The sequence below is a fragment of the Schistocerca serialis genome, chromosome 1, assembly GCF_023864345.2.
Source record: "Schistocerca serialis cubense isolate TAMUIC-IGC-003099 chromosome 1, iqSchSeri2.2, whole genome shotgun sequence".
Taxonomy (NCBI): domain Eukaryota; kingdom Metazoa; phylum Arthropoda; class Insecta; order Orthoptera; family Acrididae; genus Schistocerca; species Schistocerca serialis.
The window spans coordinates 798,600,995-798,620,818 of NC_064638.1; the positions used below are offsets into that span (position 1 = coordinate 798,600,995).

General features: G+C 41.8%; 1 protein-coding gene across 1 annotated transcript in view; it reads left to right on the forward strand.

Annotated features, from left to right (window-relative positions):
* The window catches only part of LOC126434647 (uncharacterized), a 47,037-nt gene that overhangs the window by 7,810 nt on the left and 19,403 nt on the right, over positions 1–19,824 (forward strand). The window contains exon 2 of the mRNA XM_050090457.1: positions 3,191–3,453. Coding sequence (XP_049946414.1) covers positions 3,191–3,453 — 263 coding nt within the window. The remainder of the gene's footprint in view (positions 1–3,190; positions 3,454–19,824) is intronic.

Here is a 19,824-nt window from a genome sequence, read left to right on the forward strand (position 1 = left end):
TCGTACTCGTATGCCCAAGAGCTGTAAGGGATATACTGAAATATTTCTTCCCTGAAATTAAAAAATTGTGCTAACATTCTATAATTCTTCACAAAGTGTATGTTCGGGCTGAAATATTTTATGGCTATGTGTGTTGCTTGCCTCATTCTTAAAGACAGATATTTATCGGGTGGTATCATTTCGTACTCGTATGTCCAAGAGCTGTAAGGGATATACTGAAATATTTCTTCCATGAAATTAAAAAATTGTGCTAACATTCTATAATTCTTCACAAAGGCCGGCGGTTGCGGCCGAGCGGTTCTAGGCGCTTCAGTCCGGAAACGCGCTGCTGCTACGGTCGCAGGTTCGAATCCAGCCTCGGGCATGGATGTGTGTGATTTCTTCAGGTTAGTTAGATTTAAGTAGTTCTAAGTTCAGGGGTCTGATGACGTCAGATGTTAAGTCCCATAGTGCTCAGAGCCATTTGAACCATCTTCACATAGGTGATGAAATTTTTCCTAGCCTGTTTCGTTTGGTTAGTTTCGGACTTCCCCAGTTCATCACTTCACTTTCGCTCACAAGGCATCATTTCTAGAAAATAAAATTCATTCACTATCATGAAATGAAGCATTTCAGTTGCTTGGCGACTAACTAGCGGCGAAATATGCTGAGTGTTACGCGGATGCAATGGTCGCTCGTCACCGACGTACCGTATTCGGCGATCCAATGAGGCGAGCGGTGCCAGTGGACGGCGAGAATAGTACTGTGGAACTTTGTCGAAGCGTTGGAGAAAGTTCTAAGGCGTACCATGCCTCTAGTTCAAGTGGCTCCGAGCACTATGGGACTTAACATCTGAGGTCATCAGTCCCCTAGAACTTAGAAATACTTAAACGTAACTAACCTAAGGACATCACACACATCAATGCCAGAGGCTAGCATGCCCCTTTCGCTCAGCAGCGGACTGGGCGCTGTTTTGAAACTTAATCTTCTTCTTCTTCTTCTTATGCGCTTTCCGTATTAGGTTAACTGTGGCATGTTACAGTTCCCGTCTTTTTCTCGGTCTTCTAGGATCTCTTTCCCGTTTTGGTTCAAGGTTCTTTATCTAATGTAATAAACTTTCTGGATACATTCGTTGACGACGTTCATTCCGTTTCTGTTTGTCATCAATCATTTTTGTCTCACATTCAGGATTTTCAACTTTTTAAGTAAGTCTGCATTTGGTACTTCAGCTATTCTTTTACATTCCTTCACCGCTCTATAAAATCTCATTCCTGTTCGTTGCGCTCGATTTGTTTTTCTTGTCGTTCATTCAGTACCCACCATTCTCTTCCATATAAAGGGTTGCCAGTGCGATTGTTTTATGAAATTTGAGTCGCATTTCTTTCCATGTTTTATGCTTTGAAGTTGTATGAATTGTTCTACAGATGCTTCCAAGTCCATTCAAATTAATCTGCATATCTTCTTCGTGTTCATACAATATTTTATATCCAAGATAGTTGAAATATTTTACTTGCTCATTTTGTTTTTCATTTCATTATTACTATGCCCTATCCTAGTTCTCACCGAATATTTTCCACAAAACGCCATTAACTTAAATTTACTACCCGGTATTTTGAAGCTATATTCTGACATATTTCATTTAATTCGTAAATTCCCTTTTATAAATCGTATTCTCTTAAAAAATAAGATTATCGACATGTAGAAGTTATTCATCTTTACGGAGTTGTTTAGTTTCAGCTTACTTAGTGACCGATTAAATCTATATGCCAGACCAGAACTCAAACTTGAGACGTTTCCAATCGTGAGTTACGGCTTTTACGCTGGACTGGCATTCGGAAGGACGCCGGTTCAAATCGTCGCTCGACCATCCGGATTTAGATTTTCCATGCTGTCCTTAACCCTTTCAGACCCGAATTCTTTTCTGGAGTGTTTTCTGTGTTGTAGTGCTCAGCTCTTAGCTGATTTTTTTAAAGTCATTTTAGATGCAAGATTTTTACATGAATATGTACTCGTTTTCTAAACGTACTTTGAACACATGGCTTCATTTTATGGACTAAAATAACAAATTGCGGGATATTCTGTATTGTAATAAATAGTTATTGCGAACCAACCACAGTCGTGTATCCTGGTGGTAACGAGCTGCTGCGCACTGCTGTTGACATGCTATTATTTTCGTAGTAATGCCTAACAGTTGGCAGCACTTGTGCATAATGAAAATGTTGAATGTTCACAAATAGGTACCTCAGGAAAAAGGTACTTCTGTTGCAGCTAAGACGAAGTAAAAGTTAACGTACACAATTGCAGCCACAGGGTCTGAAATGGTCAAATCACTCGAGGCAAATGTTGTGATGGTCCCCCGGACAAGGGCACGGCTGATTTCCTTCTCCATCCTTTCCTAATCCGAGCTTCTGCTCCGTCTCTCTAATGACCGCACTGTCGACAGGACGATATACTCTAATCTTGGATAAGCCGAGCGGTCTAAGGCGCTGCAGTAATGGACTGTGCGGTTGGTCCCGGCGGAGGTTCGAGTCCTCCCTCGGGCATGGGTGTGTGTGTTTGTCCTAGTATAATTTAGGTTAAGTAGTGTGTAAGCTTAGTGACTGATAACCTTAGCAGTTAACTCCCATAGGATTTAAAAAAAAAAAAAAAAAAAACTCTAATCTTCCTTCCTTACTTCTTTCCAGTTACTGCTCTTACTAACTGAGCTATCCAGGCGTTACTTAGGCCCCCCTTCATAGGCACTCTTCCGCCAGTACCTCTCTGCTACCTTCCAAACTTCACATAGGTCCGGTTATCGACTTTCGGCCCTGCATTCATTTAACGTGCCAGAAGTTTTCATAACAAAGCATGGGTTCATTGCTTAGGCTTTGACTAAGCCATTTTTGCGAAACATCCTTTCTTCCACGAGTTCTAGTTCAGCAACGTATCCAGGAGAGCTTTTTTGAAGTTTGGCAGAAACGAGAGGAAAATAGTCCCACTGTGATGTTAGGTAGTGATTCGTGTCTAAATGGTTCAGTCAGTAAGTCGAAAAGTGAGGTTCTTGTTTCGAGTCCTGGTCCGGCAAACAGGCTTAATCTGCCAAGCAGGTTTCCTGTGCCGTGTCCATTAGAGCCGAGGAAGCTTTCTACATGGCTGCTGCTTGTATTTTTAAGATGTGTGCGTATATGTTGTGGAAGAGCCGTGTCCTGTAGAGGTACGTGTGGTCGGGCAGACGCGAGTGAGCTGACGTCGGGCACGGAGCCGTGGCGCCAGCCGGTGCCGGTGTACGCGGTGGGCCGCAGGTGCGGGCGTGCGCCTGCGCAGCTGCAGCTGCAGGTGTCGGTGTGGCTGTTCTTCCCGTGGAGCCAGGGCAAGCGGCTGTGCGCCGCCGGGGGCCTGCCGCTGCCGCTGCCCGCCCCGCTCTGCCCGCACGCCCTCACGCAGGTCTTCGGCAGCCACCTCGGCGACTGGGAGCACCTCGCCTTCCTCTTCCCTGTACGTACGCTGCTATCAAAACCGTTTTGTCTTTTACTAGCTGATTACCCAGAGTTGCCCAGGTATGTACCGGGTCATCAAAAAGTCAGTATAAATTTGAAAACTGAATAAATCACGGAATAATGTAGATAGAGGGGTACAAATTGACACACATGCTTGGAATGACATGGTATTTTATTAGAACTAAAAAAATACAAACGTTCAAAAAATGTCCGACGGATGGCGCTTCATCTAATCAGAATAGCAATAACTAGCATAACAAAGTAAGACGAAGTAAATATGATGTTCTTTAAAGGAAATGCTCAATATGTCCACCATCAATCCTCAACAATAGCTGTAGTCGAGGAGTAATGTTGTGAACAGCACTGTAAAGCATGTCCGGAATTATGGTGACGCATTAGCGTCGGATGTTGTCTTCAGCATCAATAGAGATGTCGGTCGATCACAATACACTTGCGACTTCAGGTAACCCCAAAGCCAATAATCGCACGGACTGACGTCTGGGGACCTGGGAGGCCAAGCATGACGAAAGTGGCGGCTGAGCACACGATCACCACCAAACGACGCGCGCAAGAGGTCTTTCACGCGTCTAGAAATACTTCGTCTTTTTCCCCTAATAAAACCCCATGTCATTTCAAGCATTTGTGTCAATTCTTACCTCTCTATCTATATTATTCCGTGGTTTATTAAGTTTCCAAATTTATACTGACTTTTTGATCATCCGATATTTATAATGATGCTGTTGTACGACATACTTAATGATAAAAAATTGCGGCAATTGCAGCACGACCTATAGTGAATCGACTCTTAGGTTAGCGATTGGCAGGTGATAGCGTAAACAAATGTAGCGTACTGCCAATAAACAGCTGGAAAGACCCGTTATGGAATAACTACACGATTACCGGGCAGTTACTGGAAGCTTTCGCATCCGTTAAATACCCGGGATTATGCGTACGGAGCGATTTAAAGTAGAACGGTAACGTAAAACTGCTCTTAGGCAGTGCAGTTTCCAAACAGATTCATTGGAAGCGTCATCAGAAAGTGCAGTCCACGAACGAAGGCGGTAGCTACACAACCCACGTTCGACCGATACTTGAATGTTACTCGGCAATCTGGTTCTCCTACGAGATCAGACTGAAAAGGAAATAGAGAGGACCCAAAGAAGAGCAGTGCGTTTCGTCTCATATTCGTTTCTTAAGCACGAAAGCATCAAAATGTTCGGATACCACAACTGGCAGACGCTACAAGAGAGGTGTTATGCAACACGGTGTGGTTTACTGTTAAAATTTGAGAGCGTACATCTAATTATATCTCACACAAACGCCATAGAGGGGTCATTAGAAAGATTCGAGCTTACACGGAGGCTTATCAACAGGCCTTCTTCCCTCTCACCGGAAAAGGAATAAGGGGAAGTGACAATACTGCACTAAGTACCCTCCGACATACACTATAAAGTCTCTTGCTAAGCATAAATGCAGATTTATTTATTTCTATTTCATCAAGAGCTCCCCTCTTGTATCTCTATCACAGATCATTTGTTAGTGGGATAGCACCATGCTGCATCCCATTAGTGTTGCAATCATAAATTTATTTGTAGCGAAGCAAAATATTATAAACAATAACTACAATAAAATGAAATTAATTTGGTCTAAAATCAGCACTGTCTGCCCCCGTATCTGGGGTCAACGCGTCATACTTCCATTTGGAGGACCCAGGTTCAGTTCCCTGGGATTTTTCTTTCGTGGAGGGCTGGAACAGGGTGCACTCAGATTGTCCAAGACAACTGAGGACCTACTTTTTTTTAGAAGCAGATAACCCCAAGGTCTGAATGACTGACAACGTTTGGGACTATGTTGTGCTGCCCTTTTCCTCCCAATGTTGTGATCTACAGTCCGAAGACTGATTTGATGCATCTCTCCATGCTGCTCTACCCTGTTCAAGCCTCTTCATCTCCGAATAATACTGCAAGTTACGTCCTTCTGAATCTTCTTACTGCATTCATCTCTTGGTCTCCCTCTACAATTTTTCCCCTCACATTTCCCTCCAGTACTAAACTGGTAATCCCTTGATGTTTCAGAATGTATCCTATCAACCGAAACCTTCTAGTTAGGGTGCGCCACAATTTTCCTTTCTCTCTAATACTGTTCAGTACCTCCTTATTAGTTACGTGATCTGTCCTCCTAATCTTTAGCATTTTTCCATAGCACCACATCTGCGAACCTTCTATTCTCTTCTTGTCTATAAGCTTATCGTCCATGTTTCATTTCCATAATACTGGGTGACCAAAAGTCAGTATAAATCTGAAAACTTAATAAACCACGGAATAATGTAGATAGAGAGGTAAAAATTGACACACATGCTTGAAATGACATGGGGTTTTATTAGAACAAAAAAAACCAAAAAGAAACAAAGTATTGCCAGACACGTGAAAGATCTCTTGCGCTCGTCGTTTGGTGATGATCGTGTGCTCAGCCACCACTTTCGTCATGCTAGGTCTCCCAGGTCCCCAGACCTCAGTCCGTGCGATTATTGGCTTTCGGGTTACCTGAAGTCGCAAGTGTATCATGATCGACCGACATCTCTAGGGATGCTGAAAGACAACATCCGACGCCAATGCGTCACCATAACTCCGGACATGCTTTACAGTGCTGGTCACAACATTATTCCTCGACTACAGCTATTCTTGAGGAATAATAGTGGACATATTGAGCATTTCCTGTAAAGAACATCGTCTTTGCTTTGTCTTACTTTGTTATGTTAATTATTTTATTCTGATTAGATGAAGCGCCATCTGTCGGACATTTTCTGAACTTTTGTATTTTTTTGGTTCTAATAAAACCCCATGTCATTACAAGCATGTGTGTCAATTTTTACCTCTCTGTCTACATTATTCCGTGATTTATTCAGTTTTCAAATTTATACTGACTTTTTGATCACCCGGTACATCGAAAAGTTCCATAAAAATACTTTCTGAAAAGATTTCCCAGTACTTAAATCTACATTCGATGTTAACAAATTTCTCTTCTTCAGAAAGCTTTTCTTGCCATTACCAGTCTACATTTTATATCCTACTACTTCAGGCATTATCAGTTATTTTGCTGCCCAAATTGCAAAACCTATCTATTACTTTAAGTGTCTCTTTTCCTAATCTAATTCCGTCAGCATCTCCTGATTTGATTCTAATACATTCCGTCATTCTTTTATTGTATATAAAAAATTTAAAAAAAGTGAACATATTTTACGTTGTAACCGATCTAACAAGTTTTTGTTCGTTTTTATTCTTACCGTGATTTTACATTGTATGGTTTTGCAGGACCATCTGTATGGTATCCTGCACTGATAGCTTGTCATATGCAAACCAAACGAATTTGAATTTGTTTACTGTTATCTCTCTCTTTCTACGTGTGTAAGTTTAAGTGTGTGTGTGTGTGTGTGTATGTGTGTGTATGCGTGTATGTGTGTGTGTGTGTGTGTGTGTGTGTGTGTGTGTGTGTGTGTGTGTGTGCAAGCTTCTTTAGGTGCTTGTGTTGCCTTTTTTGTAAAGTTCCTTTCATGTGTTAAATAATGTGCCTTTACGACTCTATCGTTTTTATTTAAAACTTGTTTGCCTTCTACTATTGCTTTCTGTATTTGTAAGTTCTCTTCTATTGGCAGTTTTTGATGTAGGCTGTGGCTGGATTTCAGTATTTTTAAACCTCTTGCAATTGTAGTTGGGTGGTGGTTATGGGCTATTAGGTGGTCACCATTGTGCTGTAGGTTCTCTTACTTTTTACGGCTCTGAGATGTTCTGAGTATCTTGTTCTAAAATTCCTGCATGTTTGTTCTACGTATACTGATTAGGAAGTGTTACATGTGAGTTCATATATTCCTGATCTGTTGAATTTATCTCTGGGTGTCTCCTGTTTTCTCAGTTTTTTCTGTGTTGGAACCAGTAGAGAGATTCAAGAAAATAGTCATACCAGACACAGCAAGCCACATATCATTTGATGATACATCAAGTGTACTTGCATTCCATAAATAAAACCATCAACATCACCATACTAAGACTATAACAACAATAAAACATACCAGACTCACACATTAATGAAATATCAACCATACTCAAGACCAATACAGGACAAAATTATTTTATGTTAAACAAAGAATTTTATTCCCATCATACAGGTCTGTCAATGGGATGACAAAGTAGCGGTCTTCTAGACAGCATATTCATGAACAACCTAGAGAATGGGATCTTCACGCAAACAATAAGACCAAAAATAATACAAATTTATATGCTGATGGCTTAATATGCTGATCGATGAACCACACACGCATATAGAAAAGCTACACAATTAAATAAACGACTTACACCCAAAAAGTCACTTCACGTTAGTAACAGAAACAGACAACAAACAAAATTTTCTGGATCTCTGCGTACGAAAAGCGAACAACACCCACGACTTCACAATATTCAGGACACTTACAACCACGAGCATCACTATTCACAATCTGTCGAACCACCTGGTAGCACACAAGCGAGCAAGCTTCAGAATCAAACTCCACAGATTGAACGGAACACCTATAAGCAAACATAACTACACACAGGAGCTAAACACAATAAAACGTACAGCAGAGGAAAATGGCTACAAGCTCCGTATGATAGAAATTAAACCAAGAAATTTGTAAACAGAAAAAGAATGAACGCACAATACACACACAAAACCTTACGTAACACAGATCAACTCAACATACAAAAAATGGCGACATGCAAGATACAACAGTACAACAACACACACACAAAACAAAATGGTGCACACTCACCTACAATAACAAAATTGTCCACAGAATACACAACATATTGGAGACACGGAAACTTCAAATAGGATACAGGACAGACATCACAACACATAAAAAACTCAGAACACAGGAGACATCCACAGGTATATTCAACAGATCAGGAATATATGAACTCACATGTAACATTTCCCAATCAATATACACAGAATAAACATGTAGGAGCTTTAAAGCAAGATACTCGAAACCAAAAAGTAACAGACCCAATAGCGCATTTGCTGACCACCCAATAGCTCGTAACCACTACCCAACTACAATTGCAAGAGATTTAAAAATACTGAAATCCAGCCACAGTCTATATCACAAACTGACAATAGAAGAGAACTTACCCACACAGAAAGCAATAGCAGATGGCAAACAAGTTTTAATTGAAAACGCTAGAGTATGTAAAGGCACATTATTTAACACATGAAAGGAACTTTACAGAAAAATCAACACAAACACCTAAAGAAACTTACAAACACACGCACTGAAAGAGCGAGATAAAAGTAAACAGAATTCAAATTCGGCCCCAAACTATTTCGGGAACAAGTGAACGCCGACTGGGTTAGAAAATACAGCAACATAGTGCTCACCGCGTTTCGCGAAATGAGAAAGCATTTGCAAAAACGAAAGTATGTTAAGTAGATTAATACTTTACTGCAGTGCTCTCAGAATGAAAAAGAAGAAAGATCACGATAAAAGGTGAGCAATAACAAATATATACGAAAAACGTTTTCTCGGAAAAGAAAGTACAGTGTTTTTACATAAAAGGTGAGTTTTTAAAAAATCAGGGAAAGTGTTAACTTGCCAATGATACTCATTTACATCGTTTGGTTTGCAGATAGCAAGCCATCAGTGCATGACATCATACAGATAGTCCTGCAAAGCCGTATAATTTAAAATCATGACTAGAAGAAAATCGAACAAAAACTTTCTTTAGGCCTCGTTTTGTTAGATCAGTTGCAACCTAAAACGTGTTCACATTTTACAGTTCTCTGTAAATAAAAGCCATTGTCACAGAGATGCCGAAACAGTGTTTCTGCATAAAAGGCGGAAACTATACCCAATAACTTAACTACAAACACAGAAAAAAAGACAAGAGCTGCAGACCCAAAGGATTCATTATCCTTGTTTTGCTGTTGTTGATGTTCATTTGATATCCACGTTTCAAAACGCTGTCAACTCCATCCATCTGCTCTTCCACGTACTTTGATGCCTCTGACAGAATAACAATGGCATCAGCAAACCTCAAATTTTTTATTTCTTCTCAGTAAACTTCAACTCCTAATCCAAATTTTTCTTCGATTTTTTTTACTGCTGGCTCTGTGTACAGATTGAATAACATCAGGGATTGGGTACAATCCTGCCTCACTCCATTTTGAACCATCACATGTCTCTACTCTTATAACCGTTGTCTGGTTTCCTCTGGTTTCTGTACAAGTTGTAAATAGTCTTCCGCTCCCTGTATTTTACCCCTGCTATCTTCAGAATTTCAAAGAGTATTCCAGTCAACATTGTCAATAGCTTCTCTAAGTCCACAAATGCTATAAACATACATTCGGCTTTCCTTCACCTATCTTCTAAGATAAATCGTACGGTCAGTATTGCCTCTCGTGTTCCTACATTTCTCCGGTATCGAAACTGATTTTCCTTGAGGTCGTCTTCTATCAGTTTTTCCATTCTTCTGAAAAGAATTCGTGTTAGTATTTTGAACCATGAGTCTTTAACGTAATAGTTCTGTAATTTTCACACCTGTGAGCCAGCAGCTGCTTTCTTTGGAATTAAATTATTACATTATTATTGAATTTTAAGGGTATTTCATCTGTCTCATACATCTTGCACATCAGATGAAAGAGTTTTGTCATGGCTGGCTCGCTCAAGGCTATCAGTAGTTCTGACGAAATGTAGTCTACCCCTGAGGCCTTGTTTCGACGTAGGTCAGTGCCCTCACAAATTTTTCTCGCAGTATCATGTCACCCATGTCATCTTCATTTACATCCTATTCTAATTCTCTAATATTGCCTTCAAGGTCATCTTCGTTGTATAGACCCTCTATATACTCCGTCCACCTTTAAGCTTTCCCTCCTTTGCTAAGGACTATTTTTCCATCTGAGCCGTAAGGCTGTTTCTCTTCTCTCCAAATGCCTCTTTTATTTTCTTGTAGACGGAATCTGTCTTTCCGCTGATAATATATGATTCTAAACCCTTAAATATGTCCTCTGTCCATTTCTGCCTAGCCATTCTGCACTTTTTGTCAATCTCATTTCTTAGATGTTTGTATTCCCTTTCGTCTGTTTCACTTGCTGCATTTTTTAATTTTTTTTTCTTTCATCAGTTAAATTCAACGTCTCCTGTTTCATTCAAGGATTTATACTAGGCTTTATCTTTTTACCTTTTTGATCCTCTGCTGCCTTCGCTATTTAATTTTTCAAAGCTGCCCACTCGTCTTCTACTGTATTCCTTTCCTATGTTCTGGTCAACCGTTGCCTAATGCTCCCTCTCATATTACATATATATTGTCAATATCAGAACACTTCTGCCGTTAGCAAGATTCATTTGAATGTATTACCTGTATTTGTAAATATTTACTCTCTGATACAAGCCAAGGATCATGATGTAGCAAAGTGTGGTATCTATCATATTCATATTCTTTGTAATTACATACAGTGTTTACCTTCTGTGAATGTAATTAAAACCAAGTTCTGCTAATTTCTGTACATTTGTGTGTATTACTTGATAATATACATTATAGACAAGGATTTGGTATGGACATCACAATGAATTGCATTGCAAGTAACTGGAAAGAAAAAAGTAAAAAACACACAACACGTTTCGTTACCGATTCCTAAATTTCTGTCTTTTTCGCCAGCACCATCACCACAGTGTCTAGTACTCTTGGTCCACGATGTAATCTTCCTGAACACCTCCATCTGAAGCTGAGTCTTCAGTGGTGCGAAAAGTAGTTAATTCTGTAATAAGTGGTATAAATAAACCCAAACAGCTCCTGGTTGGATATTTACACCCAGATAAATAGATAATTTAAATAACAGCTACCGTTCGCCATATATAATTGATATACCGGAAAAAACCACATGTTATTCCTTCCGTTGACTTCATGCGATTTTTTACAACCACCCTCCGCAGTGGTTGATGGCCCTTGTCCGATTTACATGAGGTGCCCGATGTGCATTGACCAGTTTTCGTCCAAAGCGCTGGGTGAGTTCGTTCGTTTGTTTGGATTATATGTCAGGTTCACGATGAAGTGCACATAATTTCGTTAATAGTCACAGTTATTGTGATATCTACATGGAAGACAGACACTGGGCGTTATTTGAAAAGTTTGCAGTGGAAAATAGGGGTCATTATGATTTGGCGTTTGATGCATAATGCCTATGATACGTAGCTAACATGTTGAATTTTTCTTTAAACTTGGATGGAGGTCTCTGTCTGTCACCAATGTCAAAAAAATTGACCTGATGTGGCACACTCATTTGGTTTGGCTGTGGTAGTCCCTTTGCGTTTCTACTTAGCAATCACATCATCTTCCGTGACATTTGATGATCAGTTTCACATTAAACACAAGTATCCAGATACTTTTGAACAGATAGTGTGCAGGATGTAAGAAATGATACCGACAGACTCGAGGACAGAAACCACGTTTAAGAACATCATCCGACAATGCTACAGAGCATGTAAATTTTAGGAGCCAACGACTGATGCGATGCTACACTTTCGGCATTAACGTCAGTTTGTACACTCATGTTCAGAAAAAACAGAACACCTTGAACGACTGGGGATAGGACGTTCATATTCACTGGACATGAACATTAGTATGTTCTACAGAAATGATTAGCATTTCATTCACCTCAGTTCAGCATGTGTCCTGTTGCCTAGTAGGCACAGGGTTCGCCATGGGCCCTGATAACTTGTTCCATGCGTGATGGCATCGACGCGTATAAGGCGCGAATAGCGTCCTGTGGTACATCCATCCACGCTGCATTCACCTGGTTCCCAAGTTCATCTGTGGTGGTTGGCGCTGGATCACAGCGCTGCAACTGTCGTTTCACCACTTCACCCACATTTTCGACTGGCGGTAGGTCTGGTGATCTGGCAGGCCAGACCAAAAGGCTGATATCCTATGACACCAAGAAGACACGTGTTCGGGTAGCGTCATGCAATCGTGAATTGTCTTGCTGATAAATGGCGTCTGCCGGTCCGGGTGGCCGAACGGTTCTAGGCGCTACAATCTGGAACCGCGCGACCGCTACGGTCGCAGGTTCGAATCCTGCCTCGGGCATGGATGTGCGTGATGTTCTTAGGTTAGTTAGGTTTAAGTAGTTTCAAGTTCTAGGGGACTGATGACCTCAGAATTTAAGTCCCATAGTGTTCAGAGCCATTAGTGGCGTCTGTTGTGTTGCGCAGAAAGTATATGGCCATGGGACACAGGATGTCATTCACGTAGGTCATGCTGGTCACAGGGCCCAGGACCCGCACCGGATGTGGTCTGTGGGTGCACCACACACCATAATGCCTTGAGCTGGCGATGTACGTCGTGTGCGAATGCAGTCACTGTGATGCCGCACTCCCTGCCTGCAGCGAACCAAACTGCAGCCAACGTTTTCAAACAAACAGAACCTGGATCCCTCCGAAAACACTGTCTGATGCCAGTCTTGTCCCAAGTGACGTCGTTCCATGCGCCATTGCCGTCTAGAGTGTCCCTGAACATTCGTCAAAGGTGGATGGAAAAGTGGACGACGCGCATTTAACTTATGCATTAATAAACGGCGACGGACTATCACCGCCGATAGTATACGATGTGTTACATTGTTCCACTTTCGCACCAGAGCCGAGGAGGACGCAGATTTATCCTGCATTCCCATTCAGATGAGGTATTTTTTTGGGGGGGGGGAGGGGGGGGAGGTGATCTGGGTGGGGCGACCTGATCCATGTCGTTGTGTTCCATGGCCTTCCGTGAACCATTCGTCACAAAAACACCATGCACTGCTGAATCACTTTGCATCATACGAGCAGCTATTTCCTGGATGGATGGACCCCATTCTTTCATGCCAACAATGCGCCCTCTTTCAAACTCACTGATTTGACGGTACGGTTAGCGCCTACGTCTGCAAAGCATCTTGCTCGACTCCCCAAGTCAAACTGGTCCAGTACCTTCGGTTTATAGCGGCAACAAGAATCGCAGGTGCATTTTACCGATAGGTGGTGTTACGCCGCGATATCGATGTTGACCTTGAACCTGCGAGCCAACATTGCTCAAATGCTAATCATTTCTGCAGAACATACTAATGTACATGTCCTGTGAATATGAACGTCCTATCTCTAGTCGTTCAAGGTGTTCTGTTTTTTCTGAACATGAGTATTCATCAAGCGTGACTCTCCGTATAGGACTCGGCTGCCCTACGTCTATTACATGACGTCCAACGCAATCACGCCTATTTTAAAACCACTGCAGAGAAACTTATGCGCGGCAACATAATTTTTATTGCCGAACGGGTGGCATAGCAGCAGGTATTACCCCCTCCGACGTTCTGTCGTTTGTTGTTACGCTGGATGCAACAGAACGATACCGACAGTGTCGACATTACGGTGGGTAACGTCCGCCCATCCTGCAACTATTTCCACCTTATCCATTCGAGGTTGGGGCGATCAGTGTCGTTCAAGTATTCAGCACTTAAAAGTGCTTATCCATTACGAACGTTCCAAAACTCTAGGTTGTATATTAATTGAATATAAACGTATATAACGTCGACCAGTCAGTTCCGAATATTTGTTTGTATCCATAATCTAGTTCTCAAGCCTCAAGCAGCGTAATACGGCTGCATATCGCAATGATGCAGAAACCATTGCCCGAACTCGTGATGGATAAACAAGAACAGTAAACACCTGTACTATTTAATCACGACATTATTGCGCTTGACCTTTATCGGAAACTCGCGATAACTTTACAATAAACAAGTACAGGGGTGGCTAATGAAAACGCTGCGCACTGTCAATTCTTTCAGGTCAGTTGTGCATAAATTGTCAGTCTGATTACGCGCCTACTTACGGTAAGTGGGTGGAATGGCCCTCATTTCCAGTTTCAATAATACTGTGAACGACCAATACGGTTGGGTTCCCTCATCACGCGACACACTTCAGGCCTTCCTGTTACTGCTATGCTATGCAAGCCCAACAGCTCGGATACCTGTGGGTGGATCTACATGAAATCTCTCACAGTCCCTTCAGTCCTGGTGTGTGTTTCCTTTGTGCACGTCTGCTGCCGTTTTTACGTTATTTGAAAACATCTATTCCAGCCTATCGCTGATGTCTAGTGCTAATGCCTTTTTGCATAGATTTTTCTGTAGTTGCATAGAGTTGCTTGCTCATTTTTCTTACTTCGCCATAAATGGAATGTATGTAAATGGACGCAGTGGAAGCAGTACAGAACGGTAACCGAAGAGTCCTGGGATCGAGTCCCTAGACGGAAACTGCTTTTATATTTTAAATTTTTGCATTTCTTACACTAAAAATAAAGTGAAACACTGTTCAATATAATGTATTTGTTAATGTTTTCATATAAGGCATGAAAAGGAAATGCCAATGATTATTCGAAGTTGCAAATAAATTTCTAGGAAGGGATTGTAACACGTACACGAAAATTCCGTATATAAAATTTGTTACTTTTATTAATTTACAGTTGATGATATACACATGCTAGGGTGATATTTATCGTAATAACAGGCGAGCAGTAATGTTCTCGGCATCTTCCACACGTTACAGACGCAGCCGTATTTTTACAATTACATGGTTGCTTTAAATTTCCTATAGAAAAACAAACTTTACATTCATAAAAAGTTCTCTCTCGTCTCACAGCCTGGCAGCAAACCAGGTGTAATGCATCGTTTCTCCAAATATTGGCGAGGATAGCCTTTGATGTACGAGGAAACATATTCTGATATAGTGTTCTCGGTATGTGATTTATTTTCTTCTTTCGATGAGGTAAGAATAAGTTTGAAGTTTTTCACCAAATTATTTACCGGACGAGAAAAATATAAATCGAAGAATTACGCTAGCGGAGTGCGTTTGGATGGAATCACTTTTATATCGCATCATTATTACACTTCTTCATAAATGACTCATGCCTTGCCCGACCCGCGACAAAACTGCTATTTTTTGTAACTATTGACCGGCTGGAGCTCCCACTGCTGTCACTTTCGTTTCTGGCTAGGCCATGCGTATGCCATAACGTTTGACGAAATCAATAATGACAGGTAGGTCCACTTCCCTTGAGATGACTGATACTGCCTCAATCGCCTAATAACACACCCTTGTTAGAAGGTTTCACACGGCTGTATCCACTTGCACATATGTAGTGAAGTTACGAAGTGGACTTCCTGTACTACCACTATACCTCCCGCCGTGTTGTGTTGTAGTTGGCAGCTAAGTTTCCGTACCCACTTACTAGGATAATGTGCCCCTTGGTTCTCACTCGGCTTGTGTTCGCCCGCATGAAGACCAACCGAGTGAAGCTGACCGCGTGAAAAGTAAGTGGAGGGGACTGGGAAACACGCAGCATCACCATACGGACTCAGCGCTCTAGTTTTCATCGTATATGTTTCGTTTTCCCTCTGCAGTTACTGCTCTTAACAATCCCTACAGTACTGTGGCGGGCGTGGATGCGTTAGGCACTATTGAACGGCGAAAATGCTACCAAGTTAAGTATAAAAAGTATCTTTCCTCTGCGGTTTTGAAACGGAATGGCAGTTCATAAAATGCATTCGAGCGACTCCCTTTCTGGCCACTGTACGCCAGCGCTGCGCGGAAAACGAAAGCGATTGGCCGAGAAATGTGGGCAGATCGAGACTGGACTGGGCTGTCAAAGGGGTAGGAGGAGGCAGTCGAGTTGTGAATCGTAATTGTTAAAGTTCTGAATGTAGTGTGATAGTATTAACAGCAAAAAGTGCCTTATGTAAATCTGAATTTCCCAGATAACTATTTTTGACTGTCTGGATAAATGCTCAGTTTTGTCGATGTGGAGTAATTACGAAAAACGTGATGGATAATCATGTTCAGCAAGGACTGTAAACAGCAAAATTACATTTTTTACATTCGTGATAATAAGAAATTTTCAGCATAACTTTGTTCTTGCTGTGTTTTATTGCCTTTTTAAATGCGAGAATTTTAATTTTCTTTTGAATCTTCGTGTTAGTGGTAACGATTGGGGTAATTTTTTATATAATATTGCTTACTGTTATTTGGCGATGTAAAAACGTTGACTGACTAGAATCGCGGAAGCTGCTTTTTGGATGGGAGTATCCTGTAGTTCTATAGTATTCGTTTATCACCAAATATCAAGTATTCCGTTAGAGTCTGTTAACGCGTTAACTGACGCTGATTGCCAGAGGAGCGGCCTAGCTGTAATATATATGATATTCAAAATGTAGGATTTATCTGTTGTGATCATGAAGCAGACTGCTGTGTTACTCGGAAGTTCTTGATTTTCTACCTAAATAAGCAAACACGTCATGTCGAATCAAGAGGAAACAGAGTGTTATTCCGTCACAATACCAACGTAAAAAATTGTCAGAAAAAAATAGCTTCCATTCTAACTATATTGTTCACGTTTGTTGAGTGGTGGTTAGTCAAAAAAAACAGTAATGTTTCTCGCAAACCAGTAGAAACCAGACGTGATACTTCTTTACGAAGAATGCGGAAGGAAGGCGACATTGAGGAGGGGTACAATACATGGAGATCCAACGAGAGTGATGAGGGACTTCCTGCTAACAATACATGGAGATCCAACAAGAGTGATGAGGGACTTCTTGCTAACAGGTAGCAGTGATTTATACTCTCTGATGAAATACGAACAACAGATCATCTCACGCAATGCTAAGTCAGTGCCGTAATAGTGTGAAGGATAAATTCACGCAACATTGCCCGGATCCGGATTAACACTGTGCTTCGTGAACTTCGAGAAAAGAAGGTCAATACCGAGGTTCGATCGCGTTCGCATTGTTACTTTGTGCCAGGAAGGACTCTCAAAAGGGAAGAAGAATCCAGGCGTCTCGGGGTGCACCAAAGCTACGTTATCTGGTCATGGAAGAGATACAGAGAGACAGGAACTGTCGATGACATGCCTCGCTCAAGCCTCCCAAGACCTACTACTGCAGTGGATGACAGCTACCTAAGGAGTATGGCTCGGAGGAACCCTGACAGCAGCGCCACCACGTTGAATAATGCTTTTCGTGTAGCCACAGGACGTCGTGTTACGACTCAAACAGTGCGAAATAGGCTACATGATACGCAACTTCACTCCTGACGTCCATAGCGAGGTCCACCTTTGCAACCACGACACCATGCAACACGGCACAGATGGGCCCAACAACATGCGGAATGGACAGCTCAGAATTGGCATCAGGTTCTCATCACCGATGAGTGTCTCATATGCCTTCAACCAGACAATCGTCGGAGACGTGTTTGGTGGCAACCCAGTCAGACTGAAAGCCTTAAACACACTGTCCAGCGAGTGTATGAGTTAACGAGCATTGCGCTCTCATTTAAATATATGGACGAAAGAGTCAGCTTACAGGAATCCAGGAACCCTGTCGTCCAGGACCGCGCGCCACAAAAGGCGCAGATTCACTACGAGATGGGGAAACTCACAGGCGTCTATTGTCTATTGAGGCCTAAGCGCTGTAGTGTGCGAGTGAGACAGACGAGAACCTACGTCACAGGGAAACCCAGTAGAAGCCGTTTGTGGCCAAGGAGACGTAGCAGTGTTAAATATGGCGGACCTAAGATTGGCCATAAAGGGAAATATTTATGAAAACTCTTTAATTCTGTAGTAACGCAGGGAATCAACTCACAGTAGTTTTAATCTGCCATCCTCCATACAATTTCATGGTGATTCCAATAAAACTTGAATATTGATCACATCTGTAATAGTTTAGTATTTACTGTTAAAGTGAAATTAAGAAGTGTAACTAACCACGTTACTACGGGTTATTCCTTATTATTGGGAATGGAAATACTTATTGCTTATGAAATCAACGTGAGAAGAATAGGGTCGCCACCGACTCAAACCATACAACTAATCAAAGATTTGGTCGAGTCGGAAAATAAATTGATTTGATCACAGACCAAAAACTCGCAAAAATGCATACGTTGTGAGGTCGCTCACAGCGGATACGATGTAATTAATAGTAATGCCCGTGCGCTGTTCACGACAATCAAACATTTAAAATAAAATAGAAAGTGCATGAACACTGCATAAGATCAGCTCTCAGCAACACACCTGAAAATATGACTTAATCTAAAGCATTTGTAATAAAATACAAGAGGAGACTAATCACTGGACCTGTGCATAAGGAAACGCATTGGATGTGCTAATGGGAAAGCTACGAGGTGAGTGGCTTAGGCGCAAAAACGTAATCTCGGAACACAATAGAAAATTGTAGATAAAATCATTTATTCCTAAACTAAGGATGTGAGGCATGTACACGATTCCTGATAACACGTGGTTTGTGGAGGCACAATTTCTAGGTATAGTGCCAAATTCCAACAATATCACATCATACAATCATGTTAACATTTTCTAAAACAAACATGCGATCGGACAGTTAGTGATGCCGATCGGACAGTTAGTGATGCCGGTAGCCCAACAACTATAATGTTCTACCACGTGGTTGGCTCCCCGCGGACGAAAGACACGGAAAGTAAGGAAAATTTACGAGAAGGCAAGGCTCTAAATATTTAGAAAGGTGAAAGCTTATACAGGCACAGCTGAAGGCAAACAGACATTCATACAGAAGCGAGTGCTCACTTCTTATCGACACCTTTGTGTGGCGCTCTTCCGGCGGATCCAAGTCTGCTACAGAAATTTGCTAAAAGAAAAATCTGCCAAAGTTTTGCATTCCTTGCTGCGACAAAGCAAAGCAATCTTCCAGATTTGAAAAGCGAGACCAAAGGCTAACAGCTCTCCCCTCGCCAAGTAACAACGCGCCACGCGGTCTGTCTAACTCACCCTTCTTCGACTGGAGCACAGCTGTGGACGCTTCCCGTACCGGCGGCAGACTGCCTCCCGCTTCTCCAGCCTCTTCCACGCTCCGCGTGGACCGGAAAACCCCAAGATGCCATTTCCGCCACCAACCTAACGCAGGTGGATTTCTCACAAGTAGCGGAAACCTCTTTGCCGACTTGACCACTACGAGAGTTGGCTATTCTGTGCAACTGCTGCTGAATCTGTACGACTATCGCAGACTTTCTGCAGCAGACTACGTCACCGTCTAGCAACGTGACACACAACCACATTCATTCAATCACACTACTATGAGAGTAAAGAGAATAGAGAAACAAGGAAAAGAAAGAGAAATGGTAATGAAAATGGGCTACCGGACTAATGAAAGGTGGCTACAGGACCCTTTCAGAAGTTTTGTAAAAAAGACCTGAATGCTAAAATCTGAACGCTGTGGTCGATCTTAACGATAGATATTTCATATAGAAGCGCATCATTAAAATGACAAACGTTGTAAATACCAACATGTAACTTTATATGTT